Raw genomic sequence first — 23,533 nt, 5'->3', positions numbered from 1 at the left:
CTGTGATTTCGGTTAGATCTTGTTTGAAGGGTATGTATATCGTGACATCATCTGCATAGATGTACGGGTTTAGTCCTTGGTTGGATAGCGATTTGGCTAAAGGTATCATCATGGAAAGGAAGCCCTGGAAGCGGAGTTAAGAGCAGCAGAATCAGATACTGGGCCAGCATGATCAGAAAAACAAAGTCATCAGACAACAAAGTTAGCAAAAAAATCATTTTATTTTCATTTTAGTGTTTGGAATATGTCCAATTTGAGAATTTACATATGCTGTGTTATTTTACAGTGTATAGCAATGTGTTTCTTTCTGTTTTTTTCTGGTATTGTGCTGCATGCAGAGTCTAGCTGCTTAGGATTTCAGGTTCATTTTTGAAGAATTTGAAGAGGGGCTATCTCTGTTCTGCATGTGTGACTGCAAGGCCAAGTGTCTGAACAGTTAATATGTTAGGTTCTGAGGTTTTGATAACACATTGTTTTTCACCCCAAAGACCACCTGCCCCTTTTCAGTCCCCCCCCCACCAAGTTCCAACCCTGAGTTCCAACCCCAGCATGATCTCTTCTCCCACAACAGTCCTCCATCCTCGCCTTCCTGCCGCCCAGAATTTAAAACTAATTTTACCTCAGGTCGCAGCGGTAGTGAAAGGCGAGCACTGCAGGCTCGCTTTCAGCCTTCCCTTCCTTCTTCTCTCTCAGCTCTGGTCCCGCCCTCGCGGAAACAGGAAATGAGGGTGAAACGAGAACTGAGAGAGACGAAGGAAGGGAAGGCTGAAAGAGAGCCTGCAGTGCTCGCCTTTCACTGCCGCCGCGATCTGAGGTAAAATTCTGGGTGGCAGGAAGGTGAGGACGGAGGACTGTTGAGGGAGAAGAGGGCAGGCAGGTCGGGTTGAGGTTGAAACCGGAACTTCGTTCCAACAGCAATATTGGGGGTGCTCGAGTAACCACAGCACTCACGGAGTCGGCGCCTATGCAGCTTAGTATAAGTAACCCACAGTAATTGCTCAATTCGATGGTGTTTTAGTCATTTAGGGGTGTGGTTATCAACACAAGATACAGTTCAGATGGATCATTTTACCACTAACTTGTGCTATTTTAGCACAGGTCCCATTTTATACAATGAGACCTAGGGGTCCTTTTACCAAGGTGCGCTAATGGATTTAGCGTGCGCTAGCAAATTAATATGTGTTAAGTACCATGCAGCCCACAGGTATACAGTGGGCTGCACAGCATTTAGCTTACACTAAATCTGTTAGTGCACCTTATTAAAAAGACCCCCTAGTTACTAATAACTGGGGTTAACAGTAAAATAACACATTTTAACCATACGTGTAAACGTGGTCACGTACAAACGTAAATGACCTCTTATAAAATACCAACTGATGGAAAAGTATGTGCTTTCAAATGATGGCATGCACTTTGCCAGTGGATGTACATGGAATGGAGTTTGGGTGGATTGCATTCATGAAGAATATTGATTTTTTAGACATTTACACTAAATGTAAGGCTGGTGTAAACATCTGTACCTGCTATTTAAGTTAATATTTTATTGGGTGGCAGAGCCTGTGGGGGGGGGGGGGGGGGGGGGGGGGGGGCTGGTGGTTGGGGGGTGGGCCTTGTTCTGGGCAGACTTCTACGGTCTGTGCCCTGAAAATGGCAGAAACAAATCAAGGTCAAGTATACACATAAAGAGGCACATATGAGTTTAAATTGTTGGGCAGACTAGATGGACCGTGCAGGTCTTTTTCTGCCGTCATCTTCTATGTTACTATGTTAAAACAAGTGGACGCCTACTGGTCATTATAAAATAGGCTTAATATAGGCTTAACATGCCACCTTATAAAATTACCTCCAAAGTATGACTGGGCTGCCAGCAGGCCTCAGTATATCAGTAATGTTCTTCCAGTCTAAACAAAGGGCTTGTAGTCCTGTTTGTCTGTCCTAAATAGATTGTAAGCTGTGTCGAGCAGGGACTGTCTCTTCATGTTCAAGTGTACAGCGCTGCATACGTCTAGTAGCGCTTTAGAAATGATAAGTAGTAGTAGTAGTAATACTTCATGAATTAGTACACAGGCACAAATTATCTGGAGACTGTTGTTGAAATTCTGCTACACCTAAAATTATGATTTTAAAGTATTCTGTTTTTAAAATCCAAAGGGAGGTTTACAATAGAAACTTCACCCTTCGTTACAGAAGTACTTCTGATTAGATAAATGCAGAGCTCAGGCATTTCAAACCCTCCCTATCCTTAATTTTCTTTTTAGAGTCCTGTGCATCTGGGATCTTGTTAAACAGCTCACAAAGCGCCATGCCGTGTACTGATATGCCTGTGCTGGGAAATCTTTCCAAGCATCCACTTTCTGAAACAGGATGACTGATTGCCACAGTCGGGCTCACTGCAGGCTCTAATCTGGGATGTGCAAACAATTCAGAGTTAGACTTGAACCAGGCAGATTTTAACCTGGTTTGAGAGTTGCCAACTGGCTGGTCAGTATATTCTTCTGAAGGCCAGCTGCTGGCCCAGCCTATATACCAGCTGTGTGATTAATAGGTATTATAAAATTTTACATGAGTAGCAACCAGAACAGACTTGCCCTTGAGAAAAGTGGAACGAAAACGTGAGGAGAACCAAGGAGGATACAAAAAAACTTTATTGGGTATTTTAAAAACGACCCGACACGGCCGTGTTTCTTTGGGATAAATTTTTTTTTTGTTGAGATACAATACTCATTCAATAATATTTATATGTATTTCATACCATAAATTCTATGTGTTTTATTTGTTTACTATTTGTTAATAATTTTAAATGTTTGTTCATATTACAAATGAGTTGTTCTAAGTTTTTTTAGTTTTATTTTCAACACATGCTCAGTGAATCATATTGTTAATTTATTTTCAAATTACATACAATATATTCATGTTTATCATTTACTATGTATTTTTTATTAGTTATTATTTTATTTTTTCTGACATAGATTGGTCGAGACCCCTGAGGCAGGCCTTAGGGCCGAAACATGGCCGTGTCGGGTCGTTTTTAAAATACCCAATAAAGTTTTTTTGGTATCCTCCTTGGTTCTCCTCACTTTTTTGTTCCACATCTCACGGCACCGTGAGGTTTGTTTACCTCCTTTTTTTGCTTGTTTGCCCTTGAGAAAGACATCAGTCAGTGCTATGGAGGCCAGGGATCCTCCTCTTGTCTCTATTCCCCATAAGGAACTGTTCAATCATTTTCTTTAGGGCAGGGAAAGAGAGATCTGCAGGCATTCATTGAGCCTCATATGTGCTGTGGAAAATGATAGTAGGATTCCTTGTTCTGTCCCGTCCCCCCACCCCCTTATACACTTTTGGGAGTACAGACTTGCCAAATCTCCCACATTTATTTATTTATTTAAAAATTTAGCAACCCACTGTCCCGTTCCCCGGTCCTACCTGTGCTCCAGGTGGAGGGGGCGCTGTTCAGCGACCCCCGCGACGCCCGGGGTGGCGAGGGGGGACCTCCGGCAAGACCGACGCGGTCGCGGGGACCGGCGACCCACTAGAGTGAGCGCTGGCCTCGGAGAGCGGGGCGTTGCGCCAACGAAGATGGCGGCGCCAGCATCGACGCCTCCAAGGGCGGACCAGCGCACAGGCTCCGCCCATCTCACGCGGGATTGGTGCGCCGGTCCGGAGGCCCCGCCTGGAGAGCGGGCCGACCAATCCCGAGGCCCATTGCCTCCTGGGGTCGGGTTGGTTGGTTCCTCTCCCGGGGAGGGGGCGGGACGGCGCGATATTTAAACCTGGAGACAGGGGAACTCACTGCTTCCGGTTCGTTGGTTGCTGAAGCCGTCACAGTGGTTCCCTGTGCTAACTTGCTAGCTGTCCTGCTAGCCCTCCTCCAGAGACTGTGACTTTTGCTAGCTGTCCTGCTAGCCCTCCTCCAGAGACTGTGACTTTTGCTAGCTGTCCTGCTAGCCCTCCTGCGGAGATTGTGCTTTTGGCTAGCCGTCCTGCTAGCCCCTCCTTCAGAGATTGTGCCTTCGGCTAGCCGTCCTGCTAGCCCTCCTCCAGAGACTGTGACTTTTGCTAGCTGTCCTGCTAGCCCTCCTGCGGAGATTGTGCTTTGGCTAGCCGTCCTGCTAGCCCCTCCTTCAGAGATTGTGCCTTCGGCTAGCCGTCCTGCTAGCCCTCCTTCAGAGACTGTGACTTTTGCTAGCCGTCCTGCTAGCCCTCCTACAGAGACTGTACTTTTGGCTAGCCGTCCTGCTAGCCTCTCCTTCAGAGATTGTGTCTTTGGCTAGCCGTCCTGCTAGCCCTCTTCCAAAGACTGTGCTACTTGCTGGCCGCCCTTGCCAGCTATCCTCCAGAGACTGTGCTACTTGCTGGCCGCCCTTGCCAGCTATCCTCCAGAGACTGTGCTTGGGCTAGCCGTCCGCTAGCCCTCATTCTGAGACAGTGCTTTTCCCTCTCGGAGTGCTAGCCGCCCTTGCTAGTCCTCCCTTAAAGACTGCGTTACTGACTACCAGCCAGGTCAGCCGTCACCCCGCGGTTCCAGCAGTCCTGCTGGCCGCCTGCAGCTGAGGGCTCAACCCTCGGTGAACGGCGGTCGCCGCGGGTGAAGATTCGGGGTGCTCGGCTGTCCTCTGGGGCCTTGCGGGGCCTTAGGGAACCTAAGGGCTCACCAATAGAAACAGGACAGGAACCGGAAGCCATGAGCTCGCCGACGCAGCCTGATCTACGGGACCTGGCCAAGGTACTTCAGCAGCAGCAGGAGCAGCTGAACGCCCTGTCCGGGGCGCTCCAGAACGTATGCTCTCAACTTTCAACGCTTCAGGTACAGAACCAGGCCGCTGCGGTCCAGGGGGCCGCAGCAGCTCCCCGTTTGGGAGGGTTCCGCACGGGACCTCGGTTCCCTGAACCGGCACGATATGATGGGGCCCCCGGAGGTTGTCGGGGGTTCCTCAACCAGTGCAACCTGGCCTTCCGGATGCAACCGGAGGCATTTGCTTCAGACCAAAGTAAAGTGGGCTACATTATGGGCCTCTGTGAAGGGAAAGCCCTGGCCTGGGTGGCCCCACTAAATGAACAACAGGACCCCATCTTGGATGACTACAGTGAATTTCAGCGCCGGTTCCGGATGGTGTTCGATCTTCCTGGCAGACCATCTTCCGTGGTGTCGGAACTGCTGCGGATCCATCAGGGTGAAGGGACGGTGGCCGATTATGCCATTCACTTTCGGACCTTAGCCACGGAGCTGCGTTGGAATCCGGAGTCCTTGATGGCCATTTTTATGGAAGGGTTACAAGAACGGATCAAGGACGAATTGGCAGGACGAGAGGTCCCAGGACAATTGGATGCCCTGATTTCGCTCTGTATACGAGTAGATACCCGGTTCCAGGAGCGAGCTAGAGCCCGGGCGGAGTGGCAAAAGTGGGCGCGGGGGACGTCCCGGATGGGCAAAGGGCCGTCTCCTCGCCGTGGGAACCGGGACTCCAAGGAGAATGGGGAGGAGCCGATGGTAATGGGCCGTCAACGGGCTGGCTCCCTCCGACAGGAAGAAACGCTTGTCGAACGGATTATGCCTCTATTGTGGTGAGGCTGGACATTTCATCTGGACCTGTCCCGCCCGGGCGGGAAACGCCTCCCCCAAGGCACCTTGAGGGGAGGGGTCTTGGGGCACTCCGCTCCCCTACCGGACTCCCTGATAACACTGCCGGTAATGTTACGATGGCACGAGACCACGATCCAGACCCGAGCCCTGGTGGACTCTGGGTCAGGGGGTAACTTCATCGGGCACGAACTGCTGCAACAAATGGGCTGGCCTACGCTCCCGCGGAGGCCGGCGCTGCAAATAACCTCCATCCAGGGAACTACTCTACCGCAGCCGGTCACAGAGATCACCCCCTTTTTGGGATTGCAGGTGGGGGAGGATCACCGGGTAGAAGTTCAATTCCTGGTACTATCCCGGACCATTCACCCAGTGGTCCTAGGATTGCCGTGGCTACGGTGTCACAGTCCTGTTATTGACTGGACCGGGGGAAGTATCCAGGCTTGGGGTAGTTCCTGTCGGGAGAACTGTTGTAAGGGCCGGACCGGCAGCTGCCCTGCATTAAATATTGTGCCCGGTGGGGGACGGGTAGAGCTGGGCTCCCTGCCTATGGATTATAGAGACTTTGCAGATGTGTTTAGTCCAAGGGAAGCGGAGGTGCTACCGCCTCATCGGTCCTTCGACTGTGCCATTAATCTGATGGCAGATACCATGCCACCTCAGGGTCGACTGTATACCCTATCCCGGGGAGAGTCCAAGGTAATGCAGGAATACATCCAGGAGAACCTGCGGAGAGGGTTCATCCGGCCCTCTACGTCCCCTGCCGGGGCGGGATTCTTTTTTGTCACCAAGAAGGATGGATCCTTGAGGCCCTGTATTGACTATCGAGGGTTAAATGCCATCACAGTGAAGGATCACTTTCCTCTACCGCTCATTCCCGAACTCTTTGACAGGCTGCAAGGAGCCCAGATGTTTACTAAGTTGGACTTGCGGGGGGCCTACAATTTAGTTCGAATCCGGCAAGGGGACGAATGGAAGACGGCCTTCAACACCCACGAGGGACATTTCGAGTACTGGGTGATGCCGTTCGGCCTATGTAATGCCCCTGCGGTGTTTCAGCGACTTATCAACTATGTGCTTGAGGATTTGCTGAACTCCACGGTGATTGTATACCTGGACGACATCCTGGTTTTTTCCAAAGACCCCGCTGAGCATACGGGCCACGTCCGCGCAGTGCTGCAACGGTTACGACAAGCCCGTCTATTCGCTAAACTCAGTAAGTGCGCCTTTCATCAGCGGTCGCTACCCTTTTTAGGACACATTCTGTTACCCGGGGGGCTACAGATGGAGCCGGACAAACTCCGTGCAATTCGGGAGTGGCCACAACCGCTGGGATTGAAAGCACTACAACGTTTCCTGGGATTCGCGAACTATTATCGCCAGTTTATCCCTCAGTATTCTCAACTGACAGCTCCGCTGACGGCGCTCACCAAAAAGAACGCGAAAGTCCGGGATTGGCCGCTAGAGGCGCAAGCGGCCTTTCGTCAGGTAAAGGAGGCGTTCAATTCAGCGTCCATCCTGTTGGCTCCAGATCCCGAGAAACCTTTTATTGTGGAAGTGGACGCGTCCGCCTTAGGGGCCGGGGCAGTCATCTCTCAAGTCAACCCCGAAGGCCGGCGTCAACCTTGCTCCTTCTTCTCGTGTAAATTCTCCACGGCAGAACGTAATTATACGGTAGGGGATAGAGAACTCTTGGCATTGAAACTAGCCCTGCAGGAATGGAGGCATCTGCTGGAGGGAGCGGAACACCGATTTACGGTGATCACTGATCACAAGAATCTCCTGTATCTTCAAGAGGCTCAGCGGTTAAATCCCCGACAGGCCCGATGGTCGTTATTTTTTGCCAGATTTCACTTTCAGTTAGTGTTTCGGGCGGCTACTCAGAATACCCCGGCAGACTCTCTCTCCCGAGCATTTGAGGTTCCTGAGGAGACCAAGGAGGTCCACCCTATGTTAAATCCGGCATGTCTCAGTGCGGCTACGGGGGAGGTCGCGCCGACAAAGGAGTTAGTGCCGGCCGCCGACCGAGAAAGAATAATGCAATGGGGACATTCATCTAGATGGGCCGGGCATTTCGGGTATCAAAAGACCCTCCGGTTCATTGCTAGACAGTATCAATGGCCTCATATGAGGCGGGATATTCTCCAATTCGTTACTACGTGCCCTGTGTGTGCACGGACTAAGCCACTAGTTGGGCCTCCCGTGGGGGACCTGCAACCACTGTCCGTACCGACCGCCCCCTGGACGGAGTTATCCATGGATTTTATCACCGACCTCCCCAGCTCCCGGGGTCACACCGTGATTTGGGTGGTGGTGGACCGTTTCTCCAAAATGGCTCATTTTGTTCCATTACCAAGCCTTCCATCGGCGGCATCTTTAGCACAGTACTTCATTCAACACATTTTTCGGTTACATGGGCTGCCCATTCGGATCGTCAGTGACCGAGGACCCCAATTCACCTCACGCTTCTGGAGAGCCTTGTGCACGGCTTTGGGGGTAGAGACTCACTTTTCATCCGCCTACCACCCCCAAACCAACGGCATGGTCGAAAGGATTAACCAAACATTGAAAGGATTCTTGCGGGCATTTGTCAACAAACGTCAAGATAACTGGGCCTCTCTGCTTCCATGGGCCGAGTTTGCATATAACCAGAGTGACCACTCATCCTCAGGACACTCTCCGTTCTTCTTGGTATACGGACGACATCCTCGGCTTCCAGCCCCGTTCCCTTCTACAGCTCTAACCCCCGTGGGGAACCAAACTCTAGCAGATCTGCAGAAGGTCTGGGAGATGGCCCGGGAACAACTACAAAAAACAGCTGCCAAATATAAAGTCTTTACAGATCGCCGCCGGCGACCCGCCCCAGTGTTCCAGCCGGGGCAGAAGGTATGGTTAAGCACAAGGTACCTGAGACTCCGGGTGCCCTCCCTGAGGTTGGGACCTCGGTACATTGGACCTTTTGCTATCCAAGCACGAATTGGAACAGTAACGTACCAGTTGCGGTTACCGAGGACCCTACGGGTACACAACGCCTTCCACATTTCCTTATTGAAGAAATTTCGTGGGTCCCGATGGCACCCTCACCAACACGAGGATGAAGCTCTTGAGGTTAGTCCTGATCCGGAGTATGAAGTGGAGGAGGTGCTAGATTCAAAGAAGCGGCGGGGAAGGCTGTATTATTTGTTATCCTGGAAGCATTTTGGTCCCGAAGACAACTCCTGGAAGCCTGCGGCGAACGTCCATGCGCCAGACCTGATCAGAGCTTTCCACGCCCGGTTTCCGTCTAAACCCGGCCCCGGGGGAAAGGGGGCATCCGGGGAGGATACTGTCCCGTTCCCCGGTCCTACCTGTGCTCCAGGTGGAGGGGGCGCTGTTCAGCGACTCCCGCGACGCCCGGGGTGGCGAGGGGGGACCTCCGGGAAGACCGACGCGGTCGCGGGGACCGGCGACCCGCTAGAGCGAGCGCCGGCCTCGGAGAGCGGGGCGTTGCGCCAACGAAGATGGCGGCGCCAGCATCGACGCCTCCAAGGGCGGACCAGCGCACAGGCTCCGCCCATCTCACGCGGGATTGGTGCGCCGGTCCGGAGGCCCCGCCTGGAGAGCGGGCCGACCAATCCCGAGGCCCATTGCCTCCTGGGGTCGGGTTGGTTGGTTCCTCTCCCGGGGAGGGGGCGGGACGGCGTGATATTTAAACCTGGAGACAGGGGAACTCACTGCTTCCGGTTCGTTGGTTGCTGAAGCCATCACAGTGGTTCCCTGTGCTAACTTGCTAGCTGTCCTGCTAGCCCTCCTCCAGAGACTATGACTTTTGCTAGCTGTCCTGCTAGCCCTCCTGCGGAGATTGTGCTTTTGGCTAGCCGTCCTGCTAGCCCTCCTCCAGAGACTGTGACTTTTGCTAGCTGTCCCGCTAGCCCTCCTGCGGAGATTGTGCTTTTGGCTAGCCGTCCTGATAGCCCCTCCTTCAGAGATTGTGCCTTCGGCTAGCCGGCCTGCTAGCCCTCCTCCAGAGACTGTGACTTTTGCTAGCTGTCCTGCTAGCCCTCCTGCGGAGATTGTGCTTTTGGCTAGCCGTCCTGCTAGCCCCTCCTTCAGAGATTGTGCCTTCGGCTAGCCGTCCTGCTAGCCCTCCTTCAGAGACTGTGACTTTTGCTAGCCGTCCTGCTAGCCCTCCTACAGAGACTGTACTTTTGGCTAGCCGTCCTGCTAGCCTCTCCTTCAGAGATTGTGTCTTTGGCTAGCCGTCCTGCTAGCCCTCTTCCAAAGACTGTGCTACTTGCTGGCCGCCCTTGCCAGCTATCCTCCAGAGACTGTGCTACTTGCTGGCCGCCCTTGCCAGCTATCCTCCAGAGACTGTGCTTGGGCTAGCCGTCCGCTAGCCCTCATTCTGAGACAGTGCTTTTCCCTCTCGGAGTGCTAGCCGCCCTTGCTAGTCCTCCCTTAAAGACTGCGTTACTGACTACCAGCCAGGTCAGCCGTCACCCCGCGGTTCCAGCAGTCCTGCTGGCCGCCTGCAGCTGAGGGCTCAACCCTCGGTGAACGGCGGTCGCCGCGGGTGAAGATTCAGGGTGCTCGGCTGTCCTCTGGGGCCTTGCGGGGCCTTAGGGAACCTAAGGGCTCACCAATAGAAACAGGACACCCGCACTATCTTACCATTCTAGGCAAGAGACTCCCATTTCCTTAGGTCATCTCCCATATTCCAGCTGGTGAACCAAGAACTCTACTACTACTTATCATTTCTATAGCACTACTAGACGTACGCAGCGCTGTACACTTGAACATGAAGAGACAGTCCCTGCTCGACAGAGCTTACAATCTAATTAGGACAGACAAACAGGACAAACAAGAGATAAGTGGAGGAGTGGCCTAGTGGTTAGGGTGGTGGACTTTGGTCCTGGGGAACTGAGGAACTGAGTTCGATTTCCACTTCAGGAACAGGCAGCTCCTTGTGACTCTGGGCAAGTCATTTAACCCTCCATTGCCCCAGGTACAAATAAGTACCTGTATACAATATGTAAGCCGCATTGAGCCTGCCATGAGTGGGAAAACGCGGGGTACAAATGTAACAAAAAAAATAAAAATAAATAAGGGTGAGGATGATAAAATAAGGGTTCAGAACAAATGAATAAGGGTTAGGAGTTAAAAGCAGCATAAAAAAAGGTGGGCTTTTTGCTTAGATTTGAAGACGGCCAGAGATGGAGCTTGACATACCGGCTCAGGAAGTCTATTCCAAGCATGTGGTGCAGCAAGATAAAAGGAACGGAGTCTGGAGTTAGCAGTGGAGGAGAAGGGTGCTGTTAAGAAAGATTTACCCAGTGAAAGGAGTTCCCGGGGAAGAATGTAGGGAGAGATGAGAGTGGAGAGGTACTGAGGAGATGCAGAGTGAATGCACTTGTAAGTCAATAAGAGGAGTTTGAACTGTATGGGAAGAACTCCCCCTCAAGCAGCAGGAGATGTCTTAATAACATGTCATCTCCTGCTGTCTCAGGACTAGTCTTACCATAAGAGCTGTAAAATCTCACAGCTCTTATTGCAAGACGCAGCAGCAGGAGGTGATGCTTTATTAAGGTGTGTGGTTCTGCCAGAGGGGTAGGTGTCTTGCTGGTGTTGCAGTTGTGGAATTGAGGTGTGCCTGAGGGGGGGGGGGGGGGGGGGTGGAGTGGGTGAGGCTGGGGATGTGTCCTAAAAGTTCTCTCTCAAAAATTAGGACCCCTTGGCAGCTCTGGGAGTATGGAGTGCTTAGCTCCTTCTGCCACTGGGAGCTACTGGAACCTGCCCCTCACCACCTCCCAGAGGCCTAGCCATGTGTGGGCCTAGTTGAGCACTGGCCCACTTACTTTGAACTCAGGTCCAACCAGTAGCAGCACAGCTGTAATGTGGCTCATTGGGATTCTTAAGCCCTGCCAGCTGAAGACTCCCAGTATCTATCCCTTTTCCCGCCCCCCCAGGCGATCAGGAATCTTTTAACTCCACTCCCCCAACCCCTGGTATCTTTTAAATCCTTCAGTTTTTCACTGGCAATGATCAGCAACTCATACTCGCTGCTTACGCAGGCCCCTCTGACGCAACTTCCGGTTGGTGAAGAAGTAAAGGACTTAAAAGGTTCCTGAGGGTTGGGGGAACAGAGTTTTGCCACAAGTATAGTTTTAAAAACGGCTTATCAGACTAGTCTGATGAACCCACAGATTTTTATTTTCCTAAGGCTTTACCAGTCTTTAAATTTAATACTGCTGTGTTGTAATGGCACCCTCTACTGATAGAAAGACAGAATTGCTGATGAAGAAAGACAACTTCAACCCCTTGATCAATAAGAACATAAGAATGGCCATACTGGATCAGACCACGGTCCATCTAGCCCAGTATCCTGCTTCCAACAGTGGCCAATTCAGGTCACAAAGACTGTGGTAGGATCCAACCAATGGAAGGGTTGCTCTAGTCACAGGAAGGAGGAGGTGAACTGCTGCAAGTGCTGTCGACAGCCAACAGAACCAGTGAGGATCCTGAGTGGAGGGTGGTTATTGAGAAGGGATGGGAATGCAAGAGGATTGGGGAAATATTTGAGGGGGCAACAGCTGCAGGCTGAGATAAAGAGCTCACATAATCTCTCCTCAAATAGGTTTTCCAGTGGGATACAATTTTATTTATTTAGATTTTGCTCACACCTTTTTCACACCAATAATAGAACAAACACAATTCACTCCCACTGAAACCTCAGGGGTGCAAGGCTTGACTGCACTCACTTCGTCATCAGTTTTAATGAAATCTTCTAATCTTCCAATCTTCCATACTTATATATATATAACTCATGCTCATGTTAGGCATTTATGTAGAGCCATGTTAGATGGAGGACACAATGTCCAGACATGACCACGTTTCATAAGGACTGTCTCAAAGACCATCCCCTAAAGAATAAAAACACTGTGTGAGAAAATGTACATTAACTTTCCATTCTCAAACAGTAAAAATTTTTTTACAGTTGCCTCTAGTGCCAGTTTAGCTCTTAATAATAGGGATTATACCTGCCAAGATCGCGATAGTGTTTTTTGGTTATCTTATATGCTACTTCCCTGAAACTACGTCATCCAGCCTCAGATCCCTGACTGGTTTAGATCAATGACATCCAATCCAAATCAAGATTCAACCCTCTCGATGTAACTGTTCTCAGTTTAAAGATAATCTGCTTCTCTCTATAGTTTATAAGTACATCAACTGAACCGCCCTCCCTTCCCTCCCCACTTCTATATGATCAACTATCCACCATCTCAGATCTGCCACTGAATGTTTTCGAGCTATCCAGTGGGCCAGCAAGAAAAGAGTGGAAGATTTCATTACATTTTTTTGAGAACAGATGACTAGGTGGCTGCAGTCAAGTCTTGCAACAGTGTGAATTTGCTGACAAGATGCACTGCTGAAGTTTTCGCTAATCCATTCAGCAGTGGGAGTGAATTGTGTTTGAGATAAAGAGCTGGCAGCAAATGCAAGAATTTTCTACAATGATGGGTAGAGCTGCTTGGGGGGGTACAGACTGAATGGTCACTAGAATGCCACAGCATCAGAAGAGAGAGAGTCTGTCTGTGTGCACATTGGGAAGAATAATCTGAATCATAGTTACTTGATGCCAGGATCCACCTTGGGGGTCAGCACTCAAGAAAAAGATCTAGGTGTCATTGTGGACAATACACTGAAATCTTCTGCCCAGTGTGCGGCGGTGGCCAGAAAAGCAAAACGATGCTAGGAATTATTAGGAAAGGGATGGTAAATAAGAAAAAGAATACTATAATACCTCTGTATCGCTCCATGGTGTGACCTCACCTTGAATATTGCATTCAGTTCTGGTCACCATATCTCAAAAAATATATAGCGGAATTAGAAAATGATAAAGGGGATGGAACTCCTCTCATATGAGGAAAGGCTAAAAAGGTTAGAGCTCTTCAGCTTGGAAAAGAGACTGCTGAGGGGAGATATGATTGAGGTCTACAAAATCCTGAGTGGTGTAAAAGAAGTAGAAGTGAATCCATTTTTTACTCTTTCAAAAAGTTCAAAGACTGGGAATCAGTGAATGAAGTTACATTGAAATACTTTAAACATAAATAGGAGGAATTGTTTTTCAATCAGTGAATAGTTAAGGTCTGGAACTCATTGCTTGAGGAGAAGGTAACAGCGTTTAGCATATCTGGGTTTAAAAAGGTTTTGGACAGGTTCCTGGAAGAAAAGTCTATTGTCTGTTATTGAGATAGACATGGGGGAAGCCACTACTTGTCCTGGGATTTGTAGCATGGAATGTTGCTACTATTTGGGTTTCTGCCAGGTAATTGTGACCTGGATTGGTCACTGTAGGAAACAGGATACTGGGCAAGATAGACCATTGGTCTGACTCAGTATGGTTATTCTTATGTTCCTATCTATCTTAAAAGTGACAGTGTGTGTGTATAGTGTAGTTGTGTGCTTGAAGAGTGAAAGAACATGCATGTTCATATGCATGTGTGTATATCGAAAGAATGAGACCCTGATCATGTGGATGTGTGCACATGTTGAAGGTGGTTTATTTAAAAAAATATATAATAATAAATGTGTCTGAAGCAGGGGCGTAGCCAGACCTCGAGGTGGCAGGGGGCCAGAGCTCAAGTTGGGGGGCGGGCACATTTTGGTCACCGCCCCTCCGCCGCTGCCGCCCCCCTCCTTTGCCTCGCCTGACCACCCCCACTCCGCCACTCAGCGCTGCCACAAATACCTTGGCTGACGGGGGTCCCCTGCCGCATTGCCTGCCCTGCTCTCTCTTCCCCTCACATCCAGCATGCCCGACGTGAGGGGAAGAGAGAGCAGAGCAGGCAATGTGACGATGCCACCGCAGACCAGCACTGGACGAAGCCTTCAGCTGGCAGGAGTTGGAGACCCCTACCAGTGAACTAGGGGTCCAGAACAAATTTGGGGGGCCCAGGCCCCTGTGGCCCTACCTAACTACGTCTGAAGGAGTGAGAGTATATGTGTCTGCATCTTTCTGTGTCTCTGGTGGGGTGAATTGTTTATTTATCGTTTATTAGTTATGGGACAAAAGGGACAGAGAAGGAAAAGGAGAAGTTAAAAAAAATCTCACATAAATAGAGTTTCCTGTAAAAAAATTTGAGCTGAAGTGGACAAATCCAGTGGTACAAAGGTATCTGTGCACATACCAAGTGAAAGGAAATTGTCAGCCTGGGGAATTCACCCAGCTATTTAGTTACCTGGGCAAATTCCTTTGAAAACTGCCCTAATACTGCCTCCACTCTGTCCATATCCTTTCAGAAGCACCAAAGAAAGCTAAATATTATTTTCTTTTGCTTCTTCCTTTGTGAAGCTTTTCTCACCTCAGTCATATCACCCATAAATCTCACTTTTTGAAGCAGTCCATCCTTGATAGCTCTGTTTTGTACCATAGGCAACGGAGGATGAAAATGACTTGGCCAACTTCCCTGGTTTTCAGCTCACTGCTCCAGAGCTGTCAAGTTACCCGGTTACCAGGAAGGAGGCTTTTTGGCCTGTACTGTTTTTGAACTTATATCCCAGTTCAGTGTGCTATTTGTATTCTCTACCTATTGTCAATGCTGCAAGTCTCATAATGCACCAGGATAGGGCTGACAGAAATCTAGGATGGCTAAAATTTCCCTCCTGGAACTGGCTAACTTGGCAGCTTTCCAGCTCTAAGCATTAAACCCAGTGTTGTGCTGGTAAATGTTTAACAACAGGGGCTCCTTCCCTGGTCCACCTCTGCAACCCCCCCCCCCCCCATCCACCTCTGCGCCCCCCCTGTCCACTTCTGCGGCCCCCACAAATTGCACAACTGGCTATAGCAGGGGAGAGAGCCTGGGGGGGGGGGGGGGGGCAACGCATTACTCCAGGAAAAAAAAATTAAATGATCCCAGGTTCCAATCTAATTCATGTTTAATATGGGATAAAATGAGACTGCAAATAGGTGGGAAAATGTGGGATACATATGCAATAAATAAAATAAATAAATAAATAAACTTTTAATGTTGAGCACCTGATTCTCAAAGTGGACATATTCCAAACACTATAATGAAAATAAAATGATTTTTTTCTACTTTTGTTGTCTGGTGACTTTGTTTTTCTGATCATGCTGGGCCAGTATCCGATTCTGCTGCTATCTGTCCTCTTAACTCCGTTTCCAGGGCTTCCTTTCCATTTATTTCTTTACTTTCCGCCTTTCTTCTTCATTTCTTGCCCTACATCTCTACGTAAAAGCTGGGTCCTCCGCAGACTTGACTGTCCAGGGGATCCAGCTTCTGCCTATTTTCATCATCCAAGTGCAGTTTTTCTCCTCTCTTCCTTTTCCCTCATCTCATCGCCTTCCTCACTCTTCCCTCCCCTCCATCCATGTCCAGCATTTCTTCTCTCTCCCTTCCCTCTCCTCCATCCATGTCCAGCAACCCTCCTCTCCCCTGCCCTGCCCTCCATCAATCCATGTCCAGCAACCCTCCTCTACCCCCTGCCCTCTCCTCCATCCACCCATGTCCAGCAACTCTCCTCTCCCCTCCCCTCTATCCACCCATGTCCAGCAACTCTCCTCTCCCTTCCCCTCCATCCACCCATGTCCAGCAACTCTCCTCTCCCCTTCCCTCCCTCCATCCATATCCAGCAACTCTCCTCTCCCCTGCCTCCTCCATCTATCCATACCCAGCGATTCTCTTCTCTCCCCTGCCCCTCTATCCATCCATACCCAGCAATTCTTTTCTCTCCCCTGCCCCCTCTATCCATCCATCCATACCCAGTGATTCTCTTCTTTTCCCTGCCCCCTCTATCCATCCATACCCAGCGATTCTCTTCTCTTCCCTGTCCACCCTCCAGCCACCCATACCCAGCGATTGTCTTCTCTCCTGCCCCTCCTCCAGCCACCCATACCCAGCGATTCTCTTCTCTCCCCTGCCCCCCCTCCAGCCACCCATACCCAGCGATTCTCTTCTCTCCCCTGCCCCCTCCAGACACCCATACCCAGCGATTCTCCTCTCTCCCCTGATTACCTCCATCGAAGTGACCGCATTATTGAAAGCCCTGCCCATCTTTAGCCTTCCCTTCAAGTTCGTTCCCTCAGAGTCCCGCCCTCGCAGAAAAAGGAAATTATGTCAGAAGGCGGGACTCTGAGGGAACAAACTCACGAAGGGAAGGCTAGAGACGGGCAGGACTTTCAATGACATGGCCGCTTCGACGGAGGTAATCAGGGGAGAGAGGAGAATCGCTGGGTGGCGCAGGCAAATGAGGGCAATGCAGGCAAACGAGGGCAGTGGTGGGAGGTGAGGTAAACGGGGTAAGCATGGCTTGTGGCGCCTTACTGCCATGCTTACCTCGTTTACCGGAGTCAGCTCGCCGTGCTGAACAACAGGCTTGCAAGATCTTTAAAAAATTAACAACCAGCTCTTGTGAGCTGGTGCGAGTTGGCTCCAGCACACCACTGATTAAACCACTCCATTTGAAGTATGTGCTTGTCTAGTCCTTGAGACACACCTAGTCCCATCAGGTTTTCAAGATATCCACAATGAATATGCATGAGGTAAATTTGAATACACTATGCCCATTGTATGCAGATCTATCTCATGCATATTCATTTGGGTATCCTGAAAACCTGACTGGCTGGGTGTGTCCCGAGAACTGGGTTGAGAACTCCTGGTTTAGGGTATAGATATGCGGGTCTTGTCTCTTCTCATTCATCTCCTGGTGGAGATCTCATACCATTGTTGTTGTTTTCCTCTGAATCACTTCAAATCTTTTTATATCCTTAGCAAGAAACAGCCTCCAAAGATGAGGTCTCACTAATGACTTGTACAGGGGCATTAACACCTCCTCTTTGTTGGTTATGCTCTGTCTATGCAGCCTAGTGTCCTTCTGGGTTTGTCCACTGTTTTGTCACATTGTTTTGCCACTGTGAGATCCTCTGACACTATCACTCCAAGGCAGTGGCGGTAGTTCACACCCGGGGCCAGTCATTTTTTAAACCCCCCCCCCCCCCCCCCAAATCCAGTACTAGGCATACGAGAATACAAAACACTCAGGACCTATAGAGCAATTCTACCATACCATAAGCAGTAATTTGTACTAGTCACACAAGGAACAGGAAAACATCTTAAATACTACAGTGAGCACTAGAACATCAATTCACCTATTGTAAAACGAAAACAGACAGATTAGTACAGATTGTCGATCCTGCACAGTCAATGCCAACCGAAAGCCATGTCTTTTTCACAAACACAGATACAACCTAATCCACTAGAGAATAAGTAATCATAAACTTTCTATTTAGACAAAAATTAAACTGAACCCCTGATGCCAGACACTGCATACAATGCAATACCACAGAAACAGAAAATGTCCCCTAGTACTGTGCAAAATATAAAGACAGATGTAAATTTGAAAAAACTAACAAATACGAATCACCACTTTACAAATTAACAAATAGAAATTAAACAAATACAGAAAATAAAATAATACCATTTTATTGGACTAATACATTTAGCTTCCAGAGGCCAAAATCTCCTTCCTCAGGTCAGGCCTTCCCTCGCTGTGTCCCACCCTTGAGGAAATAGGAAGTTACCTCAGAAGAGGGCGGGACACAGTGAGGGAAGGCCCGACACCAGCGAGGCGATTTTCTCCTTTCACAGCACACGCAGGGCAGATGCGAGGTGCTGCCTGCGTCGCTGCATGGATTTTTAAAAAAAAGGCAGGGTGGCAGGAGACGAGAGCTGTTGGCTTTCGAAGGAGCACCCCCCCACCCGCTGACACCTGTGGCAGACCGTCCCCACCGCCCCGCCCTTGCTACGTCACTGCTCCAAGGTCCGTTCATTCAGCTTCTCTCTTCTTGCATAGAGCTTCTTTAGATTTCTGCACCCAAAATGCATCACTCTGCATTTCTTCACATTAAAACTTAATTGCCAACAATTAGCACACACTTCTCATTTTTGTAGATCAATTCTAACGTTGTTCAGTCCCTTAGTTTGTTGCAAATCTTCACAAAGACATTGAACAGAATCAGTTCCAGGACTAATTCTTGGAGCACTCCTGTGCTCACCTTTCTTTCTTATGAGTGAATTCCATTTACCACCAGCCTATGTGAGCTGTCAGTCAACCAATTTCTAATATAGTTCACCACCTTGGGACCCATCTTCAGGCTGCTCAGTTTATTCACAGGCCTCCTGTGAGGAAATATATCAAAGGGTTTGCTGAAATCAAATGTAGATTTTATCCAGCAAATGTCCTTGATCCAGTTCTCGGGTCTCCCGGTCAAAGAAATCAATCAGATTCAGATTTATTTGGCATGATCTTCCTTTCGTAAAACCATATTGCCTCAGATCTTACATCCAATTGGATTCTAGAAAGTTCACTATCCTTTTTGTGATGGGGTTTATAGAATATTGCTCCTCACCCTTAAGAAAAGTCCCTCTATAATTAGTCTGGGCCACCTTAAGAGCACTGATCCTGCCTCAGAAGGAAGTAAGCCATGAGGGGAGGAGTCAATACCTGGGAGTTTAAAAGACAGGGCCAGACTGAGGGTGAGGATGCCCAGGGAAGGAAGAACTGAAGCCCCAGCATACACATAAGTACATATGTATTGCCATATTGGGAAAGACCAAGGTCCATCAAGTCCAGCATCCTGTTTCCAACAGTGGCCAATCCAGGTCACAAATACCTGGCAAGATCCCAAAAAAGTACAAAACATTCTATACTGCTTATCCCAGAAATAGTGGATTTTCCCTAAGTCCATTTAATAATGGTCTATGGACTTTTTCTTTAGGAAGCCAGCCAAACCTTTTTAAAACTCTGCTAAGCTAACCGCCTTTACCACATTCTCTGGCAACAAATTCCAGAGTTTAATTACACGTTGAGTGAAGAAATATTTTCTCCAATTTGTTTCAAATTTACTACATTGTAGCTTCATTGCGTGTCCCCTAGTCCTAGTATTTTTGGAAAGCATAAACAGACACTTCACATATACCTGTTCCACTCCACTCATTATTTTATAGACCTCTATCATGTCTCCCCTCAGCCGCCTTTTCTCCAAGCTGAAGAGCCCTATCCAATTTAGCCTTTCCTCATAGGGAAGTTGTCCCATCTCCTTTATCATTTTAGTCGCCCTTCTCTGCACCTTTTCTAATTCCACTATTTCTCTTTTGTGATACAGCGACCAGAATTGAACACAGTATTCGAGGTGTGGTTGCACCATGGTGCGATACAAATGCATTATAACGCCCTCATTTTTGTTTTCTATTCCTTTCCTAATAATATCTAATATTCTATTTGCTTTCTTAGCTGCAGCAGCACACTGAGCAGAAGGTTTCAAGATATCATCAACGACGACACCTAGATCCCTTTCTCGGTCTGTGACTCCTAACATGGAACCTTGCATGACGTAGCTATAATTCGGGTTCCTCTTTCCCACATGCATCACTTTGCACTTGCTCACATTAAACGTTATCTGCCATTTAGACGCCCAGTCTCGTGAGGTCCACTTGTAATTTTTCACAATCCTCCCGCGATTTAACGACTTTGAATAACTTTGTGTCATCAGCAAATTTAATTACCTCACTAGTTACTCCCATCTCTTGGTCATTTATAAATATGTTAAAAAGCAGCGGTCCCAGCACAGACCCCTGGGGAACCCCACTAACTACATTGAGAATACTGACTATTTAACCCTACCCTTCGTTTTCTATCTTTTAACCAGTTTTTAATCCACAATAGCACACTACCTCCTATCCCATGACTCTCCAATTTCCTCTGGAGTCTTTCATGAGGTACTTTGTCAAACGCCTTCTGAAAATCCAGATACACAATATCAACTGGCTCACCTTTACAGAACACTTCTAGCTGAGGTAATCCAATCTTTTATTTGAAGAATTGTGAGCCTTGTCATGACCAGACCTGGAAATATAAAGATAGAAAGAGAGAAACTATAAACTGAGAAACCCTCCCCTCAGAAAATTCTGGAGAGTTCTCTCATGATAACACTTACGGTCTCATTTTCAAAGCACTTAGCCTTCCAAAGTTCCATAGAAACCTATGGAACTTAGCCTCCCAAAGTGCTTTGAAAATATGCCTCTAATTAGTAATCCCCATTATAATAGGCGATAACACTTGTATCCCAGATTTTCTTGCATTTCTTGCTTCCTCTGAGAGGCCACCACCTTTTCTGTGCAGAAATATTTGCTGATGTTGCTCCTGAGTTTACCCCCATGGATCTTCAAACCATGCATTCCTTAGTCAGGATGGAGAGGGGAATAAAACTCCTTGTTTCAGAAGTGAGAAAATCCTGGCTTGGCTCCTTAGTGAGGGAAGCTTCCTATCTCTAAGATGCAGGTGATTCTGGATAGGATCCACCAATGCTGAAAACGTTTTATTAGTGAGAGAAAAACTTCTGCGCTCTCAGATGACCTGCCATGAATGGGTATTGTGACAGAGAGGCAGAGAAAGCATGGGACAAAGGGAAAGTTGAGTATCCATTATATGATACTTCCAATTGAAATTGGGGATGAGAGGAATAAGCTTGCTTCTCACATTGAGTACGTTGACAAGTTCTGCCTCTCCATGTGTGCTCTGAACAAGGCTTGCCAAGATGAGGAAGAAGAAGAGATGGGGGAATCAACTGGACAGATGTAGGAAGTTATTGATATATCTAATAACCTTCAGCTTTAATGCATCCTTCTCAGGTGGTACAAGGAAGCATTGTTTAATGAGCACCTAATGAGAGAAGCATCTGAATGGATTACTCTTAACAGAATTAGCTCTGAGTGTAGGTTCACTGAATGATGTGAGCTCTTAATGAGGCTCGTCAGTTTTATAAGAAAAATGATGATACTGGGAAAATAAATGTAGCACAGCAGGGAGAACTCCTACCATTCTCATCTGGTGTGACCCCTACTGAGGGAGGTTAGCACTGCAGGAACTGCGAGCCTCCCACCATTCTCCCTGAGCCTTTGGCAGGACTCCTGCATAGTTTATACAATTGCTCTGAACCCACTATTCTCTAGATGAGGTCAACTGATATGAAGGCAGATTATTTATCGCAGATGCTAATGTATTTTATAACTCATTTCAACACCAGATTGTTTTTTCTTTAAACGGTACTGCCATACAACAGAATAATTTTTCACAGATTTTCTGCCTTTTTAATTTTTAGCCATCAAGTCAGTATGCATCAGCGACATTGCAGGCTTAAACCTCTAAAATATGCCACACTGCTTTTTTTTTTTGTTGGGGGGGGGGTGGGGGTTGCTTTGTTTGTTAACAGGATATGATGTTGGCTTCTTTAGAGAGATTAATGATGGTGTTTCTGGTGGTTTATAGTTAGGCTAGAAGCTACTGCCAGTCTGAATCGAACTTCTTCTTTCCTGCTGCTTAACACCTTTCTCTTTCTTCCTTCTTACCCTTCTTTGCTTGTGCTCTTGCTTTATTTCATTCCAGCTATCTTCCTACTGACCCACTTAATTCCTTCTGCTCCTTCTCCACTCTCTAGCCTTTTTCTGCCACCATTCTTTAATAACTAGGGCATCAACTGGATCCAGATTTTCTGGCCAAGCTAATTCAGTCCTGTTCTTAGGGAATCAGGACTATAGGTCTCTAGAAACAAATCCAGTATTGGATCAACCTGTTCTGAAACTCTGGAGCTAGTTGACAATTCTGTCTTCAATCTATTACCCTGCATTGACTGTCTACTGCTACCCCTACTTCATCTTCCCCTTGACTTCTCTACCATTCCCCTCTTCCTTTATCAGTTCTCCCTCCTCTAAGGATGAGAATTAGTTATTTATTTATTTTTATATTTATGAAGCTTGATATACCACAAGGGAGCCAACAGGCAGCTATGCGGCTTACAAGATATTATTAAAAAGGGTGGAGGGAAGGATAGAAAGAAGAGGGAGTTTGGTCATAAGGGAGGAAATAATTAAGAAGAGCAAGAGCCAAAGGTCTCAGAGAAAAAGGTGAGTCTTGAGCATTACCTTAAATGTTGGAGCAAAGGATTGTTTCTTGAAGAGAGACGGGACAGAATTCCATAACTCGGGACCTAATGTGCTTTAAAAAATACATTAATGCACTAAAGTTGATTTAAGGCACATTAACTTACAGATCAACACACATTCAATTTGGATGCATTCAAATTTTTAAAGTGTATTATATATTTTTAATCAATCCAAATGTGTGAAACCAACTGAAAAGGGCCCGCCCAAAAATCAAGAACATTTTTGAAAATTCTGAAAATGACCAAAATATTTTAGCATGTGCAGTGTGCTCATCCTTACCGCTCTCTTAACTATGAAAACCTAACAGCAGACATAAGAGCCTTTTCTGCTTCCCCTTGGGTCTTGCATCTCCACTTACTGGGAGCAGTACTGGTGAACCAGGGGGATAAAGGGATAAGAGTAGAACAGACTATGCAACTGAACAGAAGTGCTAGAACATTAACCTTGCTTTTTCTTTCTTTGTGTATGTGACAGGAGGCAGACAGCCGAAGAGAGAGAATCAGAGAGGCAGCAGGCCAACCGATTGATGATCCATTTACAACAGGAAGCCTTTCAGAAGAGTCTGAGCCAGCCCTTGCAGCAAGACCCACTCTGCATGCACAACTCCTCCCTCTATGCTCTGCAAAATCTACAGCCCTGGGCTGATGATAACAAGGTCACCAACGTCTCTAATGTGGCCAGCGTTGTTTGATGTTCCATGAAATACAGGACAGCCCACAAGAGATAAAAATAATACAGTAATCACTACGGGAATTGTAAATGATGGCCCGGTAAAGGAGATGGAGATGAAATCCTCTCCCCTTGGCTATCTCCTACGTCTCGCTGTATAGAGACATGACACAAGCCATGAACCATGTGTAAAGGGAATGTCGCTAAGGTTTATGAAATAAAACATGTAAGAGATAGACTTAATGAGCTGAAAAAGATCTGAAGTTGTTTGGCAGGAAGTCTAGCCCTT

At 47.9% G+C, this 23,533-nt stretch overlaps 1 protein-coding gene across 1 annotated transcript in view; it reads left to right on the top strand.

The window, feature by feature from the left end:
• The window catches only part of TLX2 (T cell leukemia homeobox 2), an 87,466-nt gene extending 64,200 nt beyond the window's left edge, over positions 1 to 23,266 (top strand). The window contains exon 3 of the mRNA XM_030192540.1: positions 23,050 to 23,266. Coding sequence (XP_030048400.1) covers positions 23,050 to 23,266 — 217 coding nt within the window. The remainder of the gene's footprint in view (positions 1 to 23,049) is intronic.
• The last annotated feature ends 267 nt before the right edge of the window (positions 23,267 to 23,533 follow it).

This window comes from Microcaecilia unicolor, chromosome 2 (assembly GCF_901765095.1).
Source record: "Microcaecilia unicolor chromosome 2, aMicUni1.1, whole genome shotgun sequence".
Lineage (NCBI taxonomy): Eukaryota > Metazoa > Chordata > Amphibia > Gymnophiona > Siphonopidae > Microcaecilia > Microcaecilia unicolor.
The sequence above is the reverse complement of the archived record's forward strand: the minus strand, read 5'-3'. Positions and strand labels throughout refer to the sequence as shown.